General features: G+C 41.8%; 1 protein-coding gene across 4 annotated transcripts in view; it reads right to left on the reverse strand.

The window, feature by feature from the left end:
- Nucleotides 1-18,373, reverse strand: part of FNBP1L (formin binding protein 1 like) — a 166,410-nt gene that overhangs the window by 44,019 nt on the left and 104,018 nt on the right. For all 4 annotated transcript variants that reach the window (XM_040360004.1, XM_040360006.1, XM_040360005.1 and 1 more), the window contains exons 3-5: nt 7,164-7,217; nt 3,665-3,812; nt 2,038-2,100 (exon numbers count right to left, since the gene is read on the reverse strand). In XM_040360004.1, coding sequence (XP_040215938.1) covers nt 2,038-2,100; nt 3,665-3,812; nt 7,164-7,217 — 265 coding nt within the window. The remainder of the gene's footprint in view (nt 1-2,037; nt 2,101-3,664; nt 3,813-7,163; nt 7,218-18,373) is intronic.

Genomic DNA, 18,373 nt, shown 5'->3' on the forward strand with positions numbered 1-18,373 from the left:
AATACAAATGTTATTTTAAAAACCATCAGCTACCAACACACACAAACCAAACAGGAATATTATGAAATCAAAAGTATAAAAGACAATTTCATCAGCCCAAGCCTCCAGTAACACCGATATTCCTATCACCTTTCTATTTAACTGACAAGAATTCATTCTGGGTGGACCATTTGAAGTTTATAATGCTTGTTTAAACAAAACCTTAGAAATAAATAAAAAAAAGTTTTCATATTTCTAAAACTGCTCAAACTTTACCAAGTTTTAGTAAAGGTTTTTTTTTTTTGTGAATTTCAGGTTGCTGCTTCTACTGAAAAATAATTCTATCTAGTCCAGAACCTTGCACACCTGTCACACAACACAGCCAGGCTCATGACCTGCTGCACTAAAGCAATGCAGCTTGGCCAAGAACAAACCAAAAGCCTGTGATCAGAGAGTGAAAAGAAGCAGTATAGTGATGAGCTGGTCTCTCTGATCTCTCTTCACCAGTCAGCAAACGTGGCAACCCCTCCTCTTGACTGAATGGGGGATAGTAAAAAACTGATAAAGACAGATTCTAGTAACATTTACATTTAAAAAATAAAATCTTAAACATAAAACTTTATTTGTTCTGAGCTCAACTCTAATTTTAACTGCATTTCACCAACTTTTGCCATTTTCATATTGCTGCTTTCCGTGTCCAAATTCTAAAATAAAACCAAGCAATATCAAACAATACTTTGTGAGCCATTGCAGGTTACAGGGTGTGACTTTCCTTATTTTCAGTGGCCGACTATACATATCGGTACCAGTAATTAGGATGATCTAGGGGCCCTCTCAGTTTTGGATTAAGAGTTTATCAAATATGGATCCATGCTGGCCCTTGATAAAGGAATATGATGCAGAGTCTTACACATTTACTATTATCTGGATATGTAGCATATTGATCAGCTGGATGAGCCTTGAGACTTCAACAGGATAATTTCCTATTGACACTGTATTTGATCCCGTGGCTTTCCCTTTCACTTGCCTTGCCATTTCTTCTGAGCCACAGATACATCTCTGATTTTTATGCCTTTTAGCTATTCAGCACCCAAATAAGCTCCTAAAGAAGCGGTTTCCGCAAAACAGGTCGAGCCATCTACTGAAGAATTTACTATATATGTAACTATATATATAGATCATGTCCTATCAATAGTGCTTGTCAGTTTTTGTTCACTAATTTCAGAGTTTTTAAATTGTGTACCAATAAAAGTGGAATACAATTTGTTTTACATATTTGTATTTTTTGTGCCTATAAAGTCCATGAATTTTGTCTATAAATATACTATATATGTTACCGGATGTCCCAGGGTTAGATGCTGTGGGCCCTGCTACCTGATCGATTAAGGAATCTCGATCGCCCCCCTCGTGTCTCTCCTGTCGTTCCCCCTTTTCGTTTGCCGCACCCCTCGCCTCATGTACCCTGATCGAGGTCTCCTCGTGCGCGGGCATTCTTCCTCCTCCTCCTCCTCCTTGTTGCTTTTTAGTGGTCTGTGTTGCTGCACACTACCCCTTAGGCATCCTAGTGACCGTTTTTAGCCTTCTGTTCAGTGTTCCCCTAGGCAACCTATAGTCTTTAACGTTGTAGTCGCCCTTGAATACACGGGGGGGATTGGGGTTGCTATTGATGCAGTCTTCCATATGTTGAGGATATTGTCCCCCCCCCCCCGCTCACAGCTAAGCTCCCGTTGGGGGTGTGCGGGGGCGTAGGCCCGTGTCCTAGACCTTTTTGTACTGTCGCACAGTTTAGACAGACGATATCTGCTAATTTTTATGCTTGTCTGTATTATCTGTATGCTTATGTATGCAATGGATTTGATTATATGCAGACCGTTGAGATCCGGTCTTGTTTCACTATGTACTGCAGAAATTTTCAATAAAAAAACGTTTTAAAGCTAAAAATATATATACACACATTAATATATATATATATATATATATATATATATATATATATATATATATATATATATATATATATATATATATATATATATATAAATAAAAAAGATCACTCACGTTGTCCATCTGTTTAAAGCATACGTCTAGGTACTGTTGGGCTTTCCTCCCCTCCTGAAGATGCTGGAATACAGAAAGAAAATTAAAAACACTGTCAGAGCTTCATTGAAATACAGAAGGCAATTTTTAAAATAAAATAACCTTGCTAAAAGGGTGAGAAATATGTCCCAGAGGATAGTAAATATTAGTGCAAGGTTTGTCGGAATTTATTGATATTTTGAAAAACCATACTCAAAATATGCAAAATGGTCCCAAAAAGGATAATAAGGGCTACGTTCGTTCACCTTGATGTCAATTAAAAAAAAAAAAAGTATAGGACAATACCTAGTGCCTCCAGCTACCAAGCAAATAAAGGGTTATTGACCCAGATGGCTTCTGTGGTCACTAAGATGTGTTCTTGCTTCCATGAGATAAATGTGTCTGCACAGGGCATACTTGTGTTCACATACAAAAAATGAGGATTGATCATTCTACAGAACAAACCAGGTCTCATCTTCCAGCCATCAATCTCATGTCTTAACCACTTAAGGACCCCCTACCGACGATATACGTTGGCAGAATGGCACGGCTGGGCACAATCACGTACCTGCACATGTGTCTTTAAGGCCCAGCCGCGGTCCCGATCGCCGCCGGTGTCCTGCGATCGGTCACCGGAGCTGAAGAATGGGGAGAGGTGTGTGTAAACACACCTTCCTCATTCTTCATTGTGGCAGTGTCAGTGATCGTCTGTTCCCTGATATAGGGAAAGACGATCACCGACGTCACACGTCCAGCCCCGGCCCCCCTACAGTTAGAAACACACATAAGGTCATACTTAACCCCTACAGTGCCCCCTAGTGGTTAACTCCTTAACTGCAATTGTAATTTTCACAGTAATCAGCGCATTTTTATAGCACTTTTTGGTGTGAAAATGACAATGGTCCCAAAAATGTCACAGTCACGAAAAAATAAATAATCGCTTATCGCCGCCATTAGTAGTAAAAAGAAAAAAAAATGCAATAAAACTATTCCCTATTTTGTAAACGCTATAAATTTCGCGCAGACCAATCGATAAACGCTCATTGCGATTTTTTTTTACCAAAAATAGGTAGAATACGTATCAGCCTAAACTGAGGAAAAAAAATATTTTTTATATATTTTTGGGGGATATTTATTATAGCAAAAAGTAAAAAATATTGCATTTCTTTCAAAATTGACGCTATTTTTGTTTATAGTGCAAAAAATAAAAACCGCAGAGGTGATCAAATACCACCAAAAGAAAGTTCTATTTGTGGGGGGGGGGGGGGGGGGGGGGACGACTTGTTTGGGAGCCACGTCGCACGACTGCGCAATTGTCAGTTAAAGTGACGCAGTGCCGAATCGCAAAAAGGGGCAAGGTCCTTAACCTGCATAATGGTCTGGGTTTTAAGTGGTTAATGTAGCCATAGGACCAAGCCAAACCAGCACATTTTAAAGGGCCGTGTCAAGTGCACTGATGATGACTATCAGTACATTAACGGCAATTAGCAAGGATTCTACCATTTTTAGCAGTGGGGGAACTGTTCTACATTGTCAGTGCAGTATATGCATTTTGACATCACAACATTAAACTAACATTAAACTAAATACAAAAGGTGAAAATTGATACCGATTTTCTCTCTGCTTTCAGGTCAAGGGAATATCTCATTATTTCTGCATAAACTCTGTGTCCGATATCTTCTGCCACCACTTCACGTTGTCCAGCATAATCATTCAGTTCGTTGAGGATATTATAAAAGGATGCACAAGATGTAAACCTTTCAAAAAGCAACACAAAACAGGGTCACTTTAAAACTTTCATATCAGTACCCATCTTTAAAGGATAAGTTCACCTTTAAAACATTACATATTTACAGTGTAACATGTTCCAGCAAACTTCCCCTCACTGACTGAGCCTCCCCCCGTGACAGCATATTAGGGTTCCTCTCTCCCCCACAGCTTCCGTCACATTTAAATTCAGGAAAGATCAGGGAATAAAATAAACTACAAGTTCCATCTACCACTATGGCAAATGGATGGACTACAAGTGTGCGAACAGCTGTCAGTCTATTGCCACTTTTTTCAGCTTTTTAACTAAGAGGGAATGGGCAAAAAGCACCTTTTCCTGCAAAAATTTGTGCATTTGATATTTTTTCCTTAAAAAGGTAAACTTAGCCTTTAATTCCCTTCCCCAAAATACTGAAAAGCTAGCCATAAACAGCCCAATGTTCTTTCTTTCAACCTGCAGGCTGAACAATAGAAAAGCAACCGATTCCCCGTCCAGTGTGAATCTCCACTGCTGGTTATGACACCAGCAGCTGTCTAGAAAGAGCAGAGCTGCCAAAGATCTGACATGATAAAGTCAGCCAATAGTTTTCCACCCAACTCAATTTTTTTTTTAAATCCACATTTGTTAAGCTAGGTAGTGCCTGAAGGGTCATCTACATCTTAAACTTGGTAGTCTATTAGTGGTTTTATTGGTTATCTGATATGGTTTCTTGCTGAAACAGGTCAAATACATTCTCGAACTCTATCTCTAGGCATAAATCATGACATGGTGTTGCAATATACCAATGGAGTGAAATTTTAGGGAAATCATTTGACCGAGACCAGTGCTGTGGGGAAAAAAAAAAAACATCCCGTGGCACTGTATTAGTGGCTGCTTACAGTGGATATAACAAGTCTACACTCCCCTGTTAAAATGTGAGGTTTCTGTGATGTAACAAAAATAGAAAATAATTTCAGAACTTTTTCCACCTTTAATGTGACTTATAAAATGTACAACTCAGTTGAACAAACTAAAATCTTTGAGGGCCAGTTCACACCAACTGCAGTCCAGTGTGTCCCCCCCCCCCCATCAAAAACAGATGGAGAGTAGGTTATATGGTTTTCAGTGGCATAGTTCACACCAGTGCGTTCCGGTTCCATAAGAAAAAAAAAATGGGGGGAAAGCACGGGACTGCAACAAAAACGTGCACGCAGAAAAGCATCTGGAACGCGTCCGAACTGTGTTTCTATGGTGTGAACTGGCCCTTAGGTGGAGGGACATAAAAATAAAATATAGTTGCATAAGTTTGCACAACCTTAAAACTAATACTCCAAATCTGTCAGATTGCGAGGGCATCTCCTGCGCACAGCCCTCTTCAGTTCACCCCACAAACATTCAAATCGGACTCAGGTCTGGGCTCTCTCTGGCTGGGCCATTTCAAAACTTGAATTTTCTTCTGGCAAAGCCATTTTTGTTGATTTGGACGTATGCTTTAAATCGTTGCTGAAAGACGAAGCGCCTCTTCATGTTCAGCTTTCTGGCAGAAGCCTGAAGGTTTTGTGCCAATATTGACTGGTACTTGGAGCTGTTCATAATTCCCTCCACCTTGACCAAGGCTTCTGTTCAAGCTGAAGAAAAACAGCCCCAAAGTATGATGCTGCCACCACCATGCTTTACAATGGGTATGGTGTTCTTTTGGTGATGTGCAGTGTTTTTGCACCAAACATATCTTTTGGGATTATGGGCAAAAAGTTCAACCTTGGTTTCATCAGACCATAACAAATTTCCCACGTGCTTTTGGGAGACTTCAGATGTGTTTTTGCAAAATTTAGCTGGGCTTGGATGTTTTTCTTTGTAAGAAAAGGCTTCCGTCTTGTCACTCTACTCCATAGCCCAGACATAAGAATATGGGAAGTACCACACAGCCAGCACTTGCCAGATATTCCTGCAGCTCTTTTAAATGTAGCTGTAGACCTCTTGTCAGCCTCCCTTACTTGTTGTCTTTTCATACATTTTGCAGGGATTTTCAGTTCTTGGTAATGTCACTGCTTTGCCATATTTTCTCCACCTGATGACTCTTCACTGTGTTCCATGGTATAGCTAATGCCTTGTAAATTCTTTGTACCCTTCTCCTGACCGATGCCTTTCAGTGAGATTTTGGAAGCGCTCTGCAGACCATGGCTTTTGCTGTAGGATGTGACTAAGAAAAGGTCAGGAAAGACCTACTAGAACAGCTGAACTTTACGTGGGGTTAATTAGAGGCACTTTAAGGGCCAGTTCACAGCAGTCGCAGTTCCGTGCGCATTTCTTCTGCACTAAAAATGCATGCACAGCGTTTTCCATGTATTCCAGTGGCTCTAGTTCACACCATGCAGTCAGTTTCCGGTCAGGTCCATTGCAGAAACTGACTGCATGGTGTGAACTAGAGCCACTGGAATACATGGAAAACGCTGTGCATGCATTTTGTGCAGAAAAAAATGCGCACAGAACTATACGGAACTGTGTCTGGTGTGAACTAGCACTAAATGATGGTAGATGTGTACTGACTTCAATTTACCTTGAGTTAGAATATGATTACTTTATTATGAACACAGCTACAACCCCAGTTATAAGAGGGTGTGCACACTTATGCAACCAGATTTTATTTTTACTCCCCTCCCCCTAAAATATTTGTTTTCCAATTGAGTTGTACAGTTTATAGGTCACATTAAAGATGGAAAAAGTTCTGAAATTATTTATCTTTGTCTCTTTTTTTACATCGCAGAAACCTGACATTTTAACAGGGGTGTCTAGATTTGTATTCACTGTATACAGCTTGGCCAATGGATCAGAAAGCGCTGTAAGCACGTGTAATTTTTCAGTTTTATGAAAAAACAATCTGCACTGTGTTATACACTGGACCAGTCAGGCATCAGTGATCATTCATTAACCTGAACGATCACAGACAATGCAGCTCTGTGTACTGGATGAGCAGCTGTTTTTACTTTATACATGGCCCAGGTAGATAGTTCACACAGAGTCAAAGCCATGAGTGATCTCTTACTATCATGAAGAAGCAGTGCTGAATGCCAAGAACAGTGACATATCGCTCAGCTTGGGGGACGACGACACACAACTGTGCCTTCCCCCATAATTTGGGCTTCAAATGGTGGTGGGGTTAAAGCCAGCATATAAGAGGTGAATTTTGGGGACAAATGCCCATTTAATCAGAAGCACTTGGTACCCTTGGAAATTACTTTTTGTTTTATCTGCAAGGGCACAAATGGAGCAGTTGTTTACCATTTAATAACAGTGGCCTGTTTATGATTGGAAAGCAAGCTTTTTGGACCATTTGGAATGAAAACATTGAAAATTGACATACCTTGGTTCATCATCTTTAGACGACCTCTTTGGACAATATTTCTTCACCAAATTCCTACAAAAAAAAAAAAAAAAGTTTTTAAATTAACCAAAACATGTTTTTTGAGAGAGGAAAAAATGATTTTTATTAAGCAAAAAAAAAAAAAAGTCAAAGCAGCTTCTCAACGGCTTTCATCAACTGCAGTTTTCTTTACTTGTGTAGGATGTGTTGTACTTCAAACATCCCAGCAATTATGTCTTAAAAGTAAAATTATGCTTAAACTACTTTAAAGTCGTTAGTAAAATTTAAACAAAGCTTCAGCATGATGGGAAAAAAAATAAAAATCTACCCATGTGTCAACAATCTGTTCACCAATAATGCACATAAACTGGATTTCATACAGCAAGTAATGTGCTGCAACAGGCATAAAATAGTCATACATAAATTTTCAGGACTTTCTATAGGTCCTTAGGTTGTATTCGCAAATGAAAGTATGAGACTGGGTTCACACCAACACGCAGCGGCTTCATTCACCGTTTCAGTTCCGATTTCAGCCCGAATTTTTGGCTAAATTCAGACCCAAAGACTCACAAAGCTCCTGTGCACACCGCACCGGTGCCACTATGGAGATGTGGGAACCAACTCCAATCTTCTGCTATGCGCATTGGATGCATCGGTTTATAGCATTGACAATTAACGCAGCGCTTTACATATATAGTACATTAACATCAGTCCCTTCCCTCAAGGAGCTTACAATATAGGGTTCCTAACTCACATTTATACACAAACTAGGGCCAATTAAGGCCCGGTTCACACAGGTGCAACTTGTGCTCAGAGGCAATGCAAACTTTGGGTCTGGTATGGATTTTGAAAAAAAACAAAACAGCGGAGGTCCCCCCCAAATTCATACGAGACCCTTATTTGAGCATGCAGCCTGGCAGGTCAGAAAGAGGGGGGTGAGCAAGCGCCCCCTCTTGAACCATAACAGGCCACATGTTCTCAATGTGGGGGGTTTTATCGTGGTGGCGGCCATCGTGATTGACATTGGATCTACATCAGTGGACATTATTACATTTTAGTAAAGGACTTGTCAACTTGTAAGCCAGGGCTCGACAAATCCCGGTCGCCATGGCGACTAGAAATAGGGTCCTGGCGACTTGGCTTGGAAGGGGGGGAATCTGGTGGTGAGCCGTTGGTATTACAAGTTAAGCATTAAAAGTTAAACAGCAATTCTAATGTAATTTTTCACTATTTTCACTGCCATCTTCTTCCCTCTAATTAGAACCCCCAAACATTATATATATTTTTTATCCTAACACCCTAGAGAATAAAATTGCGATCGTTGCAATACTTTGTCACGCCGTATTTGCGCAGCGGTCTTACAAGCGCACTTTTTTGGGAAAAAAATACACTTTTTTTAATTAAAAAAATAAAACAGTAAAGTTATCCCCATTTTTTTTATTATGACAGATAATGTTATGCCGAGTAAATTGATACCCAACATGTCACGCTTCAAAATTACGTCCGCTCGTGGAATGGCGACAAACTTTTTCCCTTTAAAATCTCCATAGGCGACGTTTAAAAAATTCTACAGGTTGCATGTTTTGAGTTAGAAGAGGTCTAGGGCTAGAATTATTGCTCTCGCTCTACCAATCGCGGTGATACCTCACATGTGTGGTTTGAACACCGTTTACATATGCGGGCGCTGCTCACGTATGTGTTCGCTTCTGTACGCAAGCTCGTCGGGACGGGGCGCGTTTTCTGGCTCCTAACTTTTTTAGCTGGCTCCTAGATTCCAAGCAAATTTGTCAACCCCTGTTGTAAGCGACAGGAAAAGTTTTAGTCTAAGTGGTTAAGCTGCCCTCATCTACAGAGAAAAGTTCATTCTTTTAGCCCAGGTTCACACTGGGCTGCGGGAGTGAAGCCATGCGAGTTCAGCTGAACTAGCACGATTTCACTCCCACTTGTCAGTCCCAATTCCGATTAGGACGGTGCCATTGCCAGCAAATGCCGCCGATTTGACATGCTAAATCGCACCAGTGTGAACCAGGGTTAATCTATTTTAACGGGTAGGCAACATTTTGAGCACAGTGTGCCAAAAAATATTTTCAAAGTAATTGAGCATGCCGATTTAATAACAAACAAATGTCAACTTCACACTCTCAATCACGAAAAGGATTTTTCAAAAGGAAAATGCTTTAAACTACTTTAGTAGTGAGAAATTAACACCCTGCACTCCCCCCTGCCAATCTGTTTCATCACTGTAACCCCCTGCACATCTGTCCCACCACTGTACCACCCTTCTGTCCCACCACTGTACCCTCTTGCTCAACTGCCCCACCAATGCTCCTCCTTTCTCATCTGTCCCAGCACTGAAACCCCCCCCCCTTCTTATTTGGCCCAACACTAAACCCCCCTGCTCTGTCCTATTGCTGAACCCCCTTCATCTCTTCCACCACTGTACCCCCTGCACACCTGCCCCACTGCTGTACCTCCTGCTCTTCTGTCCCACCGCTGTACCCTCTTATCTATGAACATGCGTGATATGCAGAGTGGTAAACGGAAGAAGAGATGACACATCTACCTGTCCTGGCACACTCATCCTGCTGATCCACCTCTCACATCCAGCCAACATGGATGTGTGCGATGTCACATAAGAAAAAATAAATCGCGCTACCCCTTAACCAGGTGAAACTTAGAGAGTCACCAAATTAAAAATACCAGACAGAACAAATATGTAACTGATGGCATAGTATTGTATCACTAATATGTCAAAAAATAATATTAAAAAACATCAGTTGCTATTTAAAAGCAATCTTGTGCCAATCAGTGAACATAAACCAATATTTATATGATATTATATTTGAAAATTAATATTAATAAAAAGGTTTATATTGAAAACAAATGAATCTGAAATATAGTCCATAAATGCTTAATCAATAAATGCTGAACACCCGTGCTCTGAGCCAAAATCCAATGGAATCTGATAGAAAACGTGTCCAAAAAAGGTGATAACTTCTCCACCAATCAATAAAAGTGGCTCCTTACCGACTTGCCATGATCCCTTATGACAGGGGATCACTAAAAGCATATAACCAAGGATCTCACTCCAACCACGCAGCTCAAACAGACCCGGTCTTTAAAGCAATGGATCTCATCCAGTCATAATTGCAGATCACCGGTATACATGCCCAACATGCAAAAGACTCCTCTGCTGCCACTTCCAGCAACATCTCCTCTCTACTTCCTCCCGACTCACCTCTCACCCGGTCACATATACAGTAAGCATCTGGAATGGATGCACAATGATGAGCTCAGGTCTGGTATTATCTGAAAGCAGTGAGCCTGTGTGCAGGATCATAGCTTGGGCTCCCACAGCTGAGAAAAAGTGTGGTGCTCTGCACTGCAGCAAAGGTTGGGTGTAAATTTCATTGCGCTGAATACTGGCTGTGGCTTAAAGGGACACAGAGTGCAGAGGTTCAGGAATAGATTCAACAAAGTTCCCAGAAGCTCAACAGTAATTCCACAAACGGTCACCTGATTGTTCTCTCAGTCAGTGAAATCCCTTCTTTCTGAGATTGGTAGTGGCAACCAAGAGTCATCTTCCTCCAGATGGTGGACGGGGCTTGCAGGACAGTGATTGGCTTTAGCAGTGGTCAATGACAGTCCTCCTCCTGGACACAGGGACCGCCCCCCCCCCTAACCGCACCCAATCTCTTCCCCATCACAAAAGCGGACGATCGCAGCTACAGCAAAGTTAGAGAACGAAACAATGTTTCCCATCTTTTACAATGTGTGGGGTTACAGTGCCTCCCCCTCAGTGCAGGTACTGCGTGGGGAAATCTGAAATTGGAATGTATCTCTGTGCTTCTGGGGAGGGAGTGGAGTGCCGGCAAAAGAGGCTTCAAGTGCTGCCTTTTTTTTTACGATAGCCGTCGCCTTTAGCAGAGAACGCTCTGCACTGAATCGAGGAAATGCTGTGTTAAGATCAGGAGAGGGGTTGAATTGCAATCTGGATTCTTTGTGTAGCTCTAGTTTGAAGGTGAGCAGGTGTTATAGATATTTACTCAAATGTTGAGATTGAAGATCTGTTGAAAAAAAAAAACTGCCTATCATGAAAACGGTTTCTTGCTACAGTAACGAGTTTAAAAAAATAAAATAAAAAAATCAGAGATATGCTGCAGAGAGGGAGGAGGGAAGTTTGGAGGTGTATTTGAGTAATGCCTTGACATATGTTTTAACTACAAATATGATCAGAAGACATCCTTCACGTGACAACGTGACTAAACCCACACCGAAATCTGGGCGACCTGCAACTCTAAACTTGTAAACAAAATGCAAACTATATTATCACCAGATTATAATCCACAGGAAGCCTACTATGGAATTAAAGCATTACAAAAAAGAACATTCGAAATGATTAAACTAAAAACATCAGCGAAGAAAAAGGACAATGACCACCATAATGTCATCCTTCACATTTTTATAATCATATCTATCCTCTCAGGCTCATATGAATACTAAAAGCTACTGCAAGCAGAACACAGTGAGGTTTATTCTGAAGGAGATACTAGAAGCCATTTCATCTTCCTAAACTCAGCAATACATTCTCCTGTCAAAACACACACACACACACACACACAGGCAAATTAGTGATTCCAGACATCCCAAAGCACACCGTTTACAACTTGCAAATCATTTTCCCCCAATAGAGGCTTGGATGCTACTTTTTTTCTTTTTTTGTTATTTTTGTCCATGCAGATTCTAAACACACCTCATTATCATTCATTAGGTGAAATCCATAACAATGTGGTATCCTGGCAACCAAGCAGTGGCCCTTTCAGAAAGGGTCCCTCTGGCATTTACAGATAGCAGGAAGTAAACTGGCTCACAAGAGCATGCAAATAAAAAGGTGATGACTTCTTAATTCTGGCTACCAGGGAGAATCTTCTAGAAACTTGCTCAAGGATTGCTTTCCAAATTTCACGAGTTAATTTGATAGCTCTTTCCTTGCAGCAAGGGAGAACTAGGAAAGTGAAGGAATCGATTGACTCTTACACATTTGAAAAGGGTATACAGATTAACAGAAAGTGTTTGTAAAATGTTTACTTTAAATGACAATTGTGAGGTCATGCAACACTGTACTCATATGAAATCTCTATCATATTTTCACACAAAGAGAGCTTTCTTTTGGGGGTAATCACTGCTGGGTTATTTATTGATAAAAAATAAAAGGACCATAAAAAAAAAAATTCCAGAAAGTTTAGTTTGGTGCACTGATAGGCGGCGATGGGCACAGATTGGAGTCACTGGTTCAGATCAAAACAAAAAGGTGTGCAAAGTGTTTAGAAAGCAGCTAGAAAATGGCAGAAAAGCTTTTACCCTGCTGCACAGAAGGACCCTTACTCTGTGACAGAGCTACAGCTCTCCTATCAGCAAGAAGCATCATCTTTGCTAATTGCAGAGCTATAGGAGTGACATTCCTAAGGGTCACATCCGACTTGTGTAGAGACCACTGCTCCCACATGGAATACAAAGGTTATTCTCTACTAGAGCTGTGCAATTCATTATTAAAAAAAAAAAGAAAAAAAATTGTGATTTTGATTCACACTTTGTAGCCATGCTTTTACTTGATTAATGGGAGCCTGTCCAGGTAGTTTAGTCACATGCATTATGGAGACAAGCAGGATGGATTAAAACAGAAATGTTACACTATATAAGGCTCCATTCACATCTATGCGACAGCGGCGTACGCGGCGTATTTTGCCGCGAGTGTGTATCTTTTTTTTTCTTTCAGATTCTTCCCATTGCTGTCAATGGGCGAACGCCAATGTCGCCTGAAAAAAAGGGTCCGGGACTTTTTCAGGCAACAGGCGTTCGGCGTCTATGAGATGTGAACCATCTCCATAGACAGCAATGGGAATTCTCCCCTCTAGCGGCAGAAGCGTCGGGCGTTTTGTCGCATAGATGTGAATGGAGCCTAAAAGTTAATAAAAAACTTGCACAACACATTTACACAACAAGGGGTAACCTGCTGTTGCTGATCTACTTCTGAAAATGATCTTTGGCTGTAAAACCGATCTTCTGGTTTCAATGCTTTAAGCCCCTATCATTTTGAAGAAACAGAATATTCAAAAATGCCTAAATAGAAACTTCTAAAGACTCCTGGGAAAAGGCAAATATAAAATCATAAAGCATAAAATAAGACAGAGCAATGTGCCAAAGGAAATAACCTGTAGCAACCAGCGAGAAACCATTCACTAGCTTGAAACACTAAGTAGCTAGGTGCTGAATTCTGGCTGCTCTCCAATACTATATATCTTAGCTGCTTTTCCTATGAAGCTTGAAGTCTCCAAGGGGATTCACACTGAATATTTTACTTGGAATTTGGACAATACATTTTTACCTTGAGACCAAAAGGGGGAACATTTTGGCTTGGGCGTTGCCCTGTAAACGGTTTCCCTTTGTATTAAGAGCAGAGGACAGCGTTCCACACAGGAAGTGAAAGTTTTGTTTATCAAGGATAACTAAAAAAGGTACAGGAAAAACGCCATGCCTGCACAACGAAGATTTAACAAGAAGCTGTGAATGTCACTGCTAATTAAAGCACAAAACATGCAGGGGAAGGAGAATGCATCTTGCAGATAGCTCATGTTCTCAGCGTGCAGGAACTCCATAAGCTTAACTAAAAATAACAGCTGCTAATGCGAGTCAAGGAACATTCTTGCTAAACTCTGACAGTCCTTCCATGCTGGATTCACACCTTTGTGTTTTTGCTTGAGGGGTTTCCAATCAATGGAACCGCAACAAAACGCAAGCACTCATTTGCCTTATCAGGCACATAAAACACATCACGATAAGTGGTATGCTGCCTGTTGACATTCAACACAAAGTACATTGCAACAAGCATTGAAAACGCGATAACAGATTAACAAACACCGACATGCATTTTGATAGGTTTCCATTGATTTCAATAGAAAATGTATTAGCTGGGAAAAAGGCATACGTAGGTGTGAACCCAGCCCTAAAGCTCAACTCAAGGGACAATATTCCCTTTTTTTAAAGCTTTACCAGTTGTCATCACCCAAAAATGTCTTTATCTGAGAACCAAAAATGCTACTAAAATTTAACTCCCCCACCCATCCATGTCTCCATGTCTGAATTTGCAGAGAAATCACTTTGAAAAACACCCCCTAGCATCTCTGGACACGGCCATCTCGATTCATGTAGCATGCTCATCCTGGAATCTATCTGCCCTTAGCTTAGGCATACAGAACTGGAAATCAGCAGCATAAGGATTACAAATAGTCAATGGTAAATCAAGAAGAAACAAAACAGTTTCGTAACGCGTAGGGATTGGCCGTAGGACAAGACGTACACCAGGAGTGACCCGAGACGGCGCAGAGGACGCCACTGTTTGTTTACATGCTCGTTTTTATGGTTTTTATGTAAGCGCAACTTGTGTTCAATAAACGTCCTATATTACTTTATACTACACCATTGGAGGCCCTCTTTTGTCCCTCTGGTTTCCCTGGCTTGAGACCTTCAGGTACTACATTCAGCCATCAGGTTCACACCCGTTGGTATCAGGAGACATTGAGGAGACTGTGGAGTTTGATGTATTGACCACTCTATTTTTCCCTCATTAAGATGAGAGTTCTGGGAGACCAGACTGGTGTCATTAGTGGAGTTTCCATTTCCTCTGGGATTAGTGGACACCCATTCACAGCAGCCTGTCACTTTCACATTCAGACTTTGACACTATTTTTTCCAGCGTCATCTTCCTAGTTAAGATTTGATCACTCGGCACCTTTATTTGCACTTTTTGAGGTTTATGTGTCTTCATATTGTTTATATATGAATGTTTTGCGCAATTACTTTATATTACTTTAGTCAATGGTAAGAGTTTAGTTCTGCAAGTCATGTCTTTGCGCCATTGACTGGCTGCAAGAATGTACAGGGCAGACCTCAGATGGGGTTGAATGGGAGCCTCTCTCAGCGATCTCCCCAGGGGAAGAGAATTGCCGCCAGATCACAGAGCGGGGATAGCCGATGCCTGTAACCGCTTACATCAGGGGTTGACAAATTTGCTTGGAATCTTGGAGCCAGCTAAAAAAGTTAGGAGCCAGAAAACACCCCCCGTCCCGACAAGCTTGCGCGCAGAACCGAACACATACGTGAGCAGAGCCCGCATATGTAAACGGTGTTCAAATGCAATTTTGAAGCGTGACATGTTGGGTATCAATTTACTCGGCGTAACATTATCTTTCATAATATTAAAACAAATGGGGATAACTTTACTGTTGTCTTATTTTTTTAATTAAAAAAAGTGTAATTTTTTCCCAAAAAAGTGCCCTTGCAAGACCGCTGCGCAAATACGGCATGACAGAAAGTATTGCAACAATCACCATTTTATTCTCTAGGGTGTTAGGATAAAAAATATATATAATGTTTGGGGGTTCCAATTAGAGGGAAGAAGATGGCAGTGAAAATAGTGAAAAATGACATTAGAATTGCTGTTTAACTTGTAATGCTTAACTTGTAATACCAACGGCCACCACCAGATGGCGCCAGCTCACATCTGGTGGTAATAACTTGTAATACCAACGGCTCACCACCAGATGGCACCAGCTCACAAAAAATTAAAAAATAATTTTTTATTTTTTTTTGCCCACCTTCCAAGCCAAGTCGCCAGGACACTATTTTCTAGTCGCCATGGCGACCTGGCGCCCGGGATTTGCCGATCCCTGGCTTACATTATAATTGCCTCCGTTCGTCGTCACACACAGCCCCGCCTCCTGATCCGACGCCTGTGAAAGACAGAACACCTGTCCAACGCTGGGATGTGGGTACAGGTTACGCTGCAATGGAGGGCACCGACGAGGCTGCACCGATAGGTACTTAAAGAAGTTAATATTTATTTTTGTAACTTAATTCTGCTCAAAACATTTAGGTGTCATTTCACAAGATCATTTGAGGACGTGCTTAGGGGTGAAATTAGGGCGACTGGTGGCGAGTTACCCTTAAGGCCTGGCTAGTAGCTCACGACTTCAAATTTTGAGCCCCTACATAGGGTTATATAGAAAATTGCTCTGCATGAAATCTGGTGCCAGCTGGAGAAACAAATGGCACCCACTAGAACAGGCGTATCTAACCCTGATCAACTCATCCGGGACCAGTTTCTCTTTGATATCCGGTCCTCTTCATTAAAGAGAGCCTTAAAGTGTTAGTAAAGGTTTGTTTTAAAAAAAATATATAAAAACAACAAACATATCATACTTGCCTTGCAGCTCGTTTTGCACAGAGTTGTCCCGATCCTCGTCTTCTGGGGTTCCCACGGTAGCTGTCTCCGCTCCTACCCACATCAGCAAACCCCCCTGGGAAGCGCTTTCCCAAGGGGGTTACCTTGTGGGCACGCTCCTGAGTCCAGCATTTGTGTCCATAGACATGAATGCCAGACTCGGCCCCGCCCCTGGCGCCCGCATCATTTGACTTGATTTACAGCAGCATGAGCCAATGGCTGCGCTGCTATCAATCTATCCAATGACGAGCCGAGAACACCGGGCCAAAATCGAATGCGTTAGACGCGGGACTTTCGTAGGCTCAGGTAAGTAAACGGGGGCTCAGGGGGGCCAATAAGCATTGGATGTTTAAGGTGAAAAAAAAAATGAACATTTACAACCCCTTTAAGGGATAGAGTGAGGGATGATGACATAAGTAAAGTTTGCCCTTATCCTGCAAGAGACCGTTGAGAGAGAACAGGAGGAGTTGGAGTTCTCCATGCCCTTCATCAAACCCAGCTGCTGTGTTATCCTCAATAGAAAGAATTGTAAAGGACCTAGCCGATTTCGTGACTTCCCTCAAACAGGAAAAGTCAGCTACTTGGAGCGGGTTTACCCAACCTAGTGCTACACCTAGTGCTACACACAACCCACTCTGGAGAGATCCAGATACAGATCCAGATACAGACGGTTAGGCCACATTTCCAGGAACTGTGCGGGAAAGGGAGCAAAGATTTCCCAACAGCAGCCCTTAAACAAGAGGTTCCTGTGGCAGAGGGGCAACTCACGGGAGGCATTTATTCATAGCCCCGCGATCCTATGATGATATCCACGTTCCCAGTAGTAACTGTGACTTTCAGCGGCAAGCTGTCTGGTGGACACTAGATCAGATTCTGCTCTTCCCTCTCCTGAGCTATTCACCAAGCACATTTGTAGCATCATCCCAGGGTTCTGCTGTGTGAATGGCCAACAACAGAAACGGTTACTACATAGAGCTGGAAGTGTGGTTGGCAGTTAGACATGATTATTCAAGTTAACACTTGCTTTATTATAGTTACAGGAGCTATTAGGATTAAAAAAAAAAAAAAAAAAGTACCGTATTTATCTGCGTATACCGCACACTATTTTGCCCTGAAAATCAGGGCAAAATCGTGGGTGAGCGATATACGCCGATACCCGACTTCCCGCGCCGAGTTTGAATACTGCGCTGACATATACCGAGCGCAATACACTCGTGTATAGTCGGGCAGTCTCGGCTACACTCGCGCTCACGTCCTGTACGTCTAGGACGTCAGCGCGAGCATTGCCGACTATACGCGAGTGTACTGCGCTCGGTATATGCCGGCGCAGTATTCAAACTCGGCGCGGGAAACGAGCGAGGACGCCGCAGAAGGGCTTAGGACCCGACGAAGAGGACACCCAAAGCCGCAGACGGACGCCGAACACGACGAGGCCACCGATGGACGCCGTGCAAGACACCAAACTGCAAGTACAAAAATCTTTTTTTCACAGGAATTTCTGGGCAACTTTAGGGGTGCGCGCTATACGCGGGAGCACGCTATACCCCAATAAAAATACGGTAATAATCAAATTTGCGGGGTCCATTTTTACAAACAATGTGGGTGTTCTTCATACACTTAGTGTAGTAGTGGTTATGCAATACATTTTTCCAGATGTTCCTATATACCGCTATTGCCTTAGCATCTACCTACGTGGGTGCCCAAGAGTGCTCTGTGTACTCTTTACGCCTTCAGGAAGGGTACCTTTTTGTAATATATCCCATTGCCTTTGTATCTGTATTTTTTTTGTATTCATGTGACTTTTTTTTTTAAATGCAATAAAAACAGATTACACATACAAATTGCTGCTTAACATTTTAAAACCTCCTTTTTAGTAACTCCAGCACCCAACAAACCCATTTTTCTTTGTTTATGGAGGAGACAGGGAAGT

The sequence above is a fragment of the Rana temporaria genome, chromosome 7, assembly GCF_905171775.1.
Source record: "Rana temporaria chromosome 7, aRanTem1.1, whole genome shotgun sequence".
NCBI classification, from domain to species: domain Eukaryota; kingdom Metazoa; phylum Chordata; class Amphibia; order Anura; family Ranidae; genus Rana; species Rana temporaria.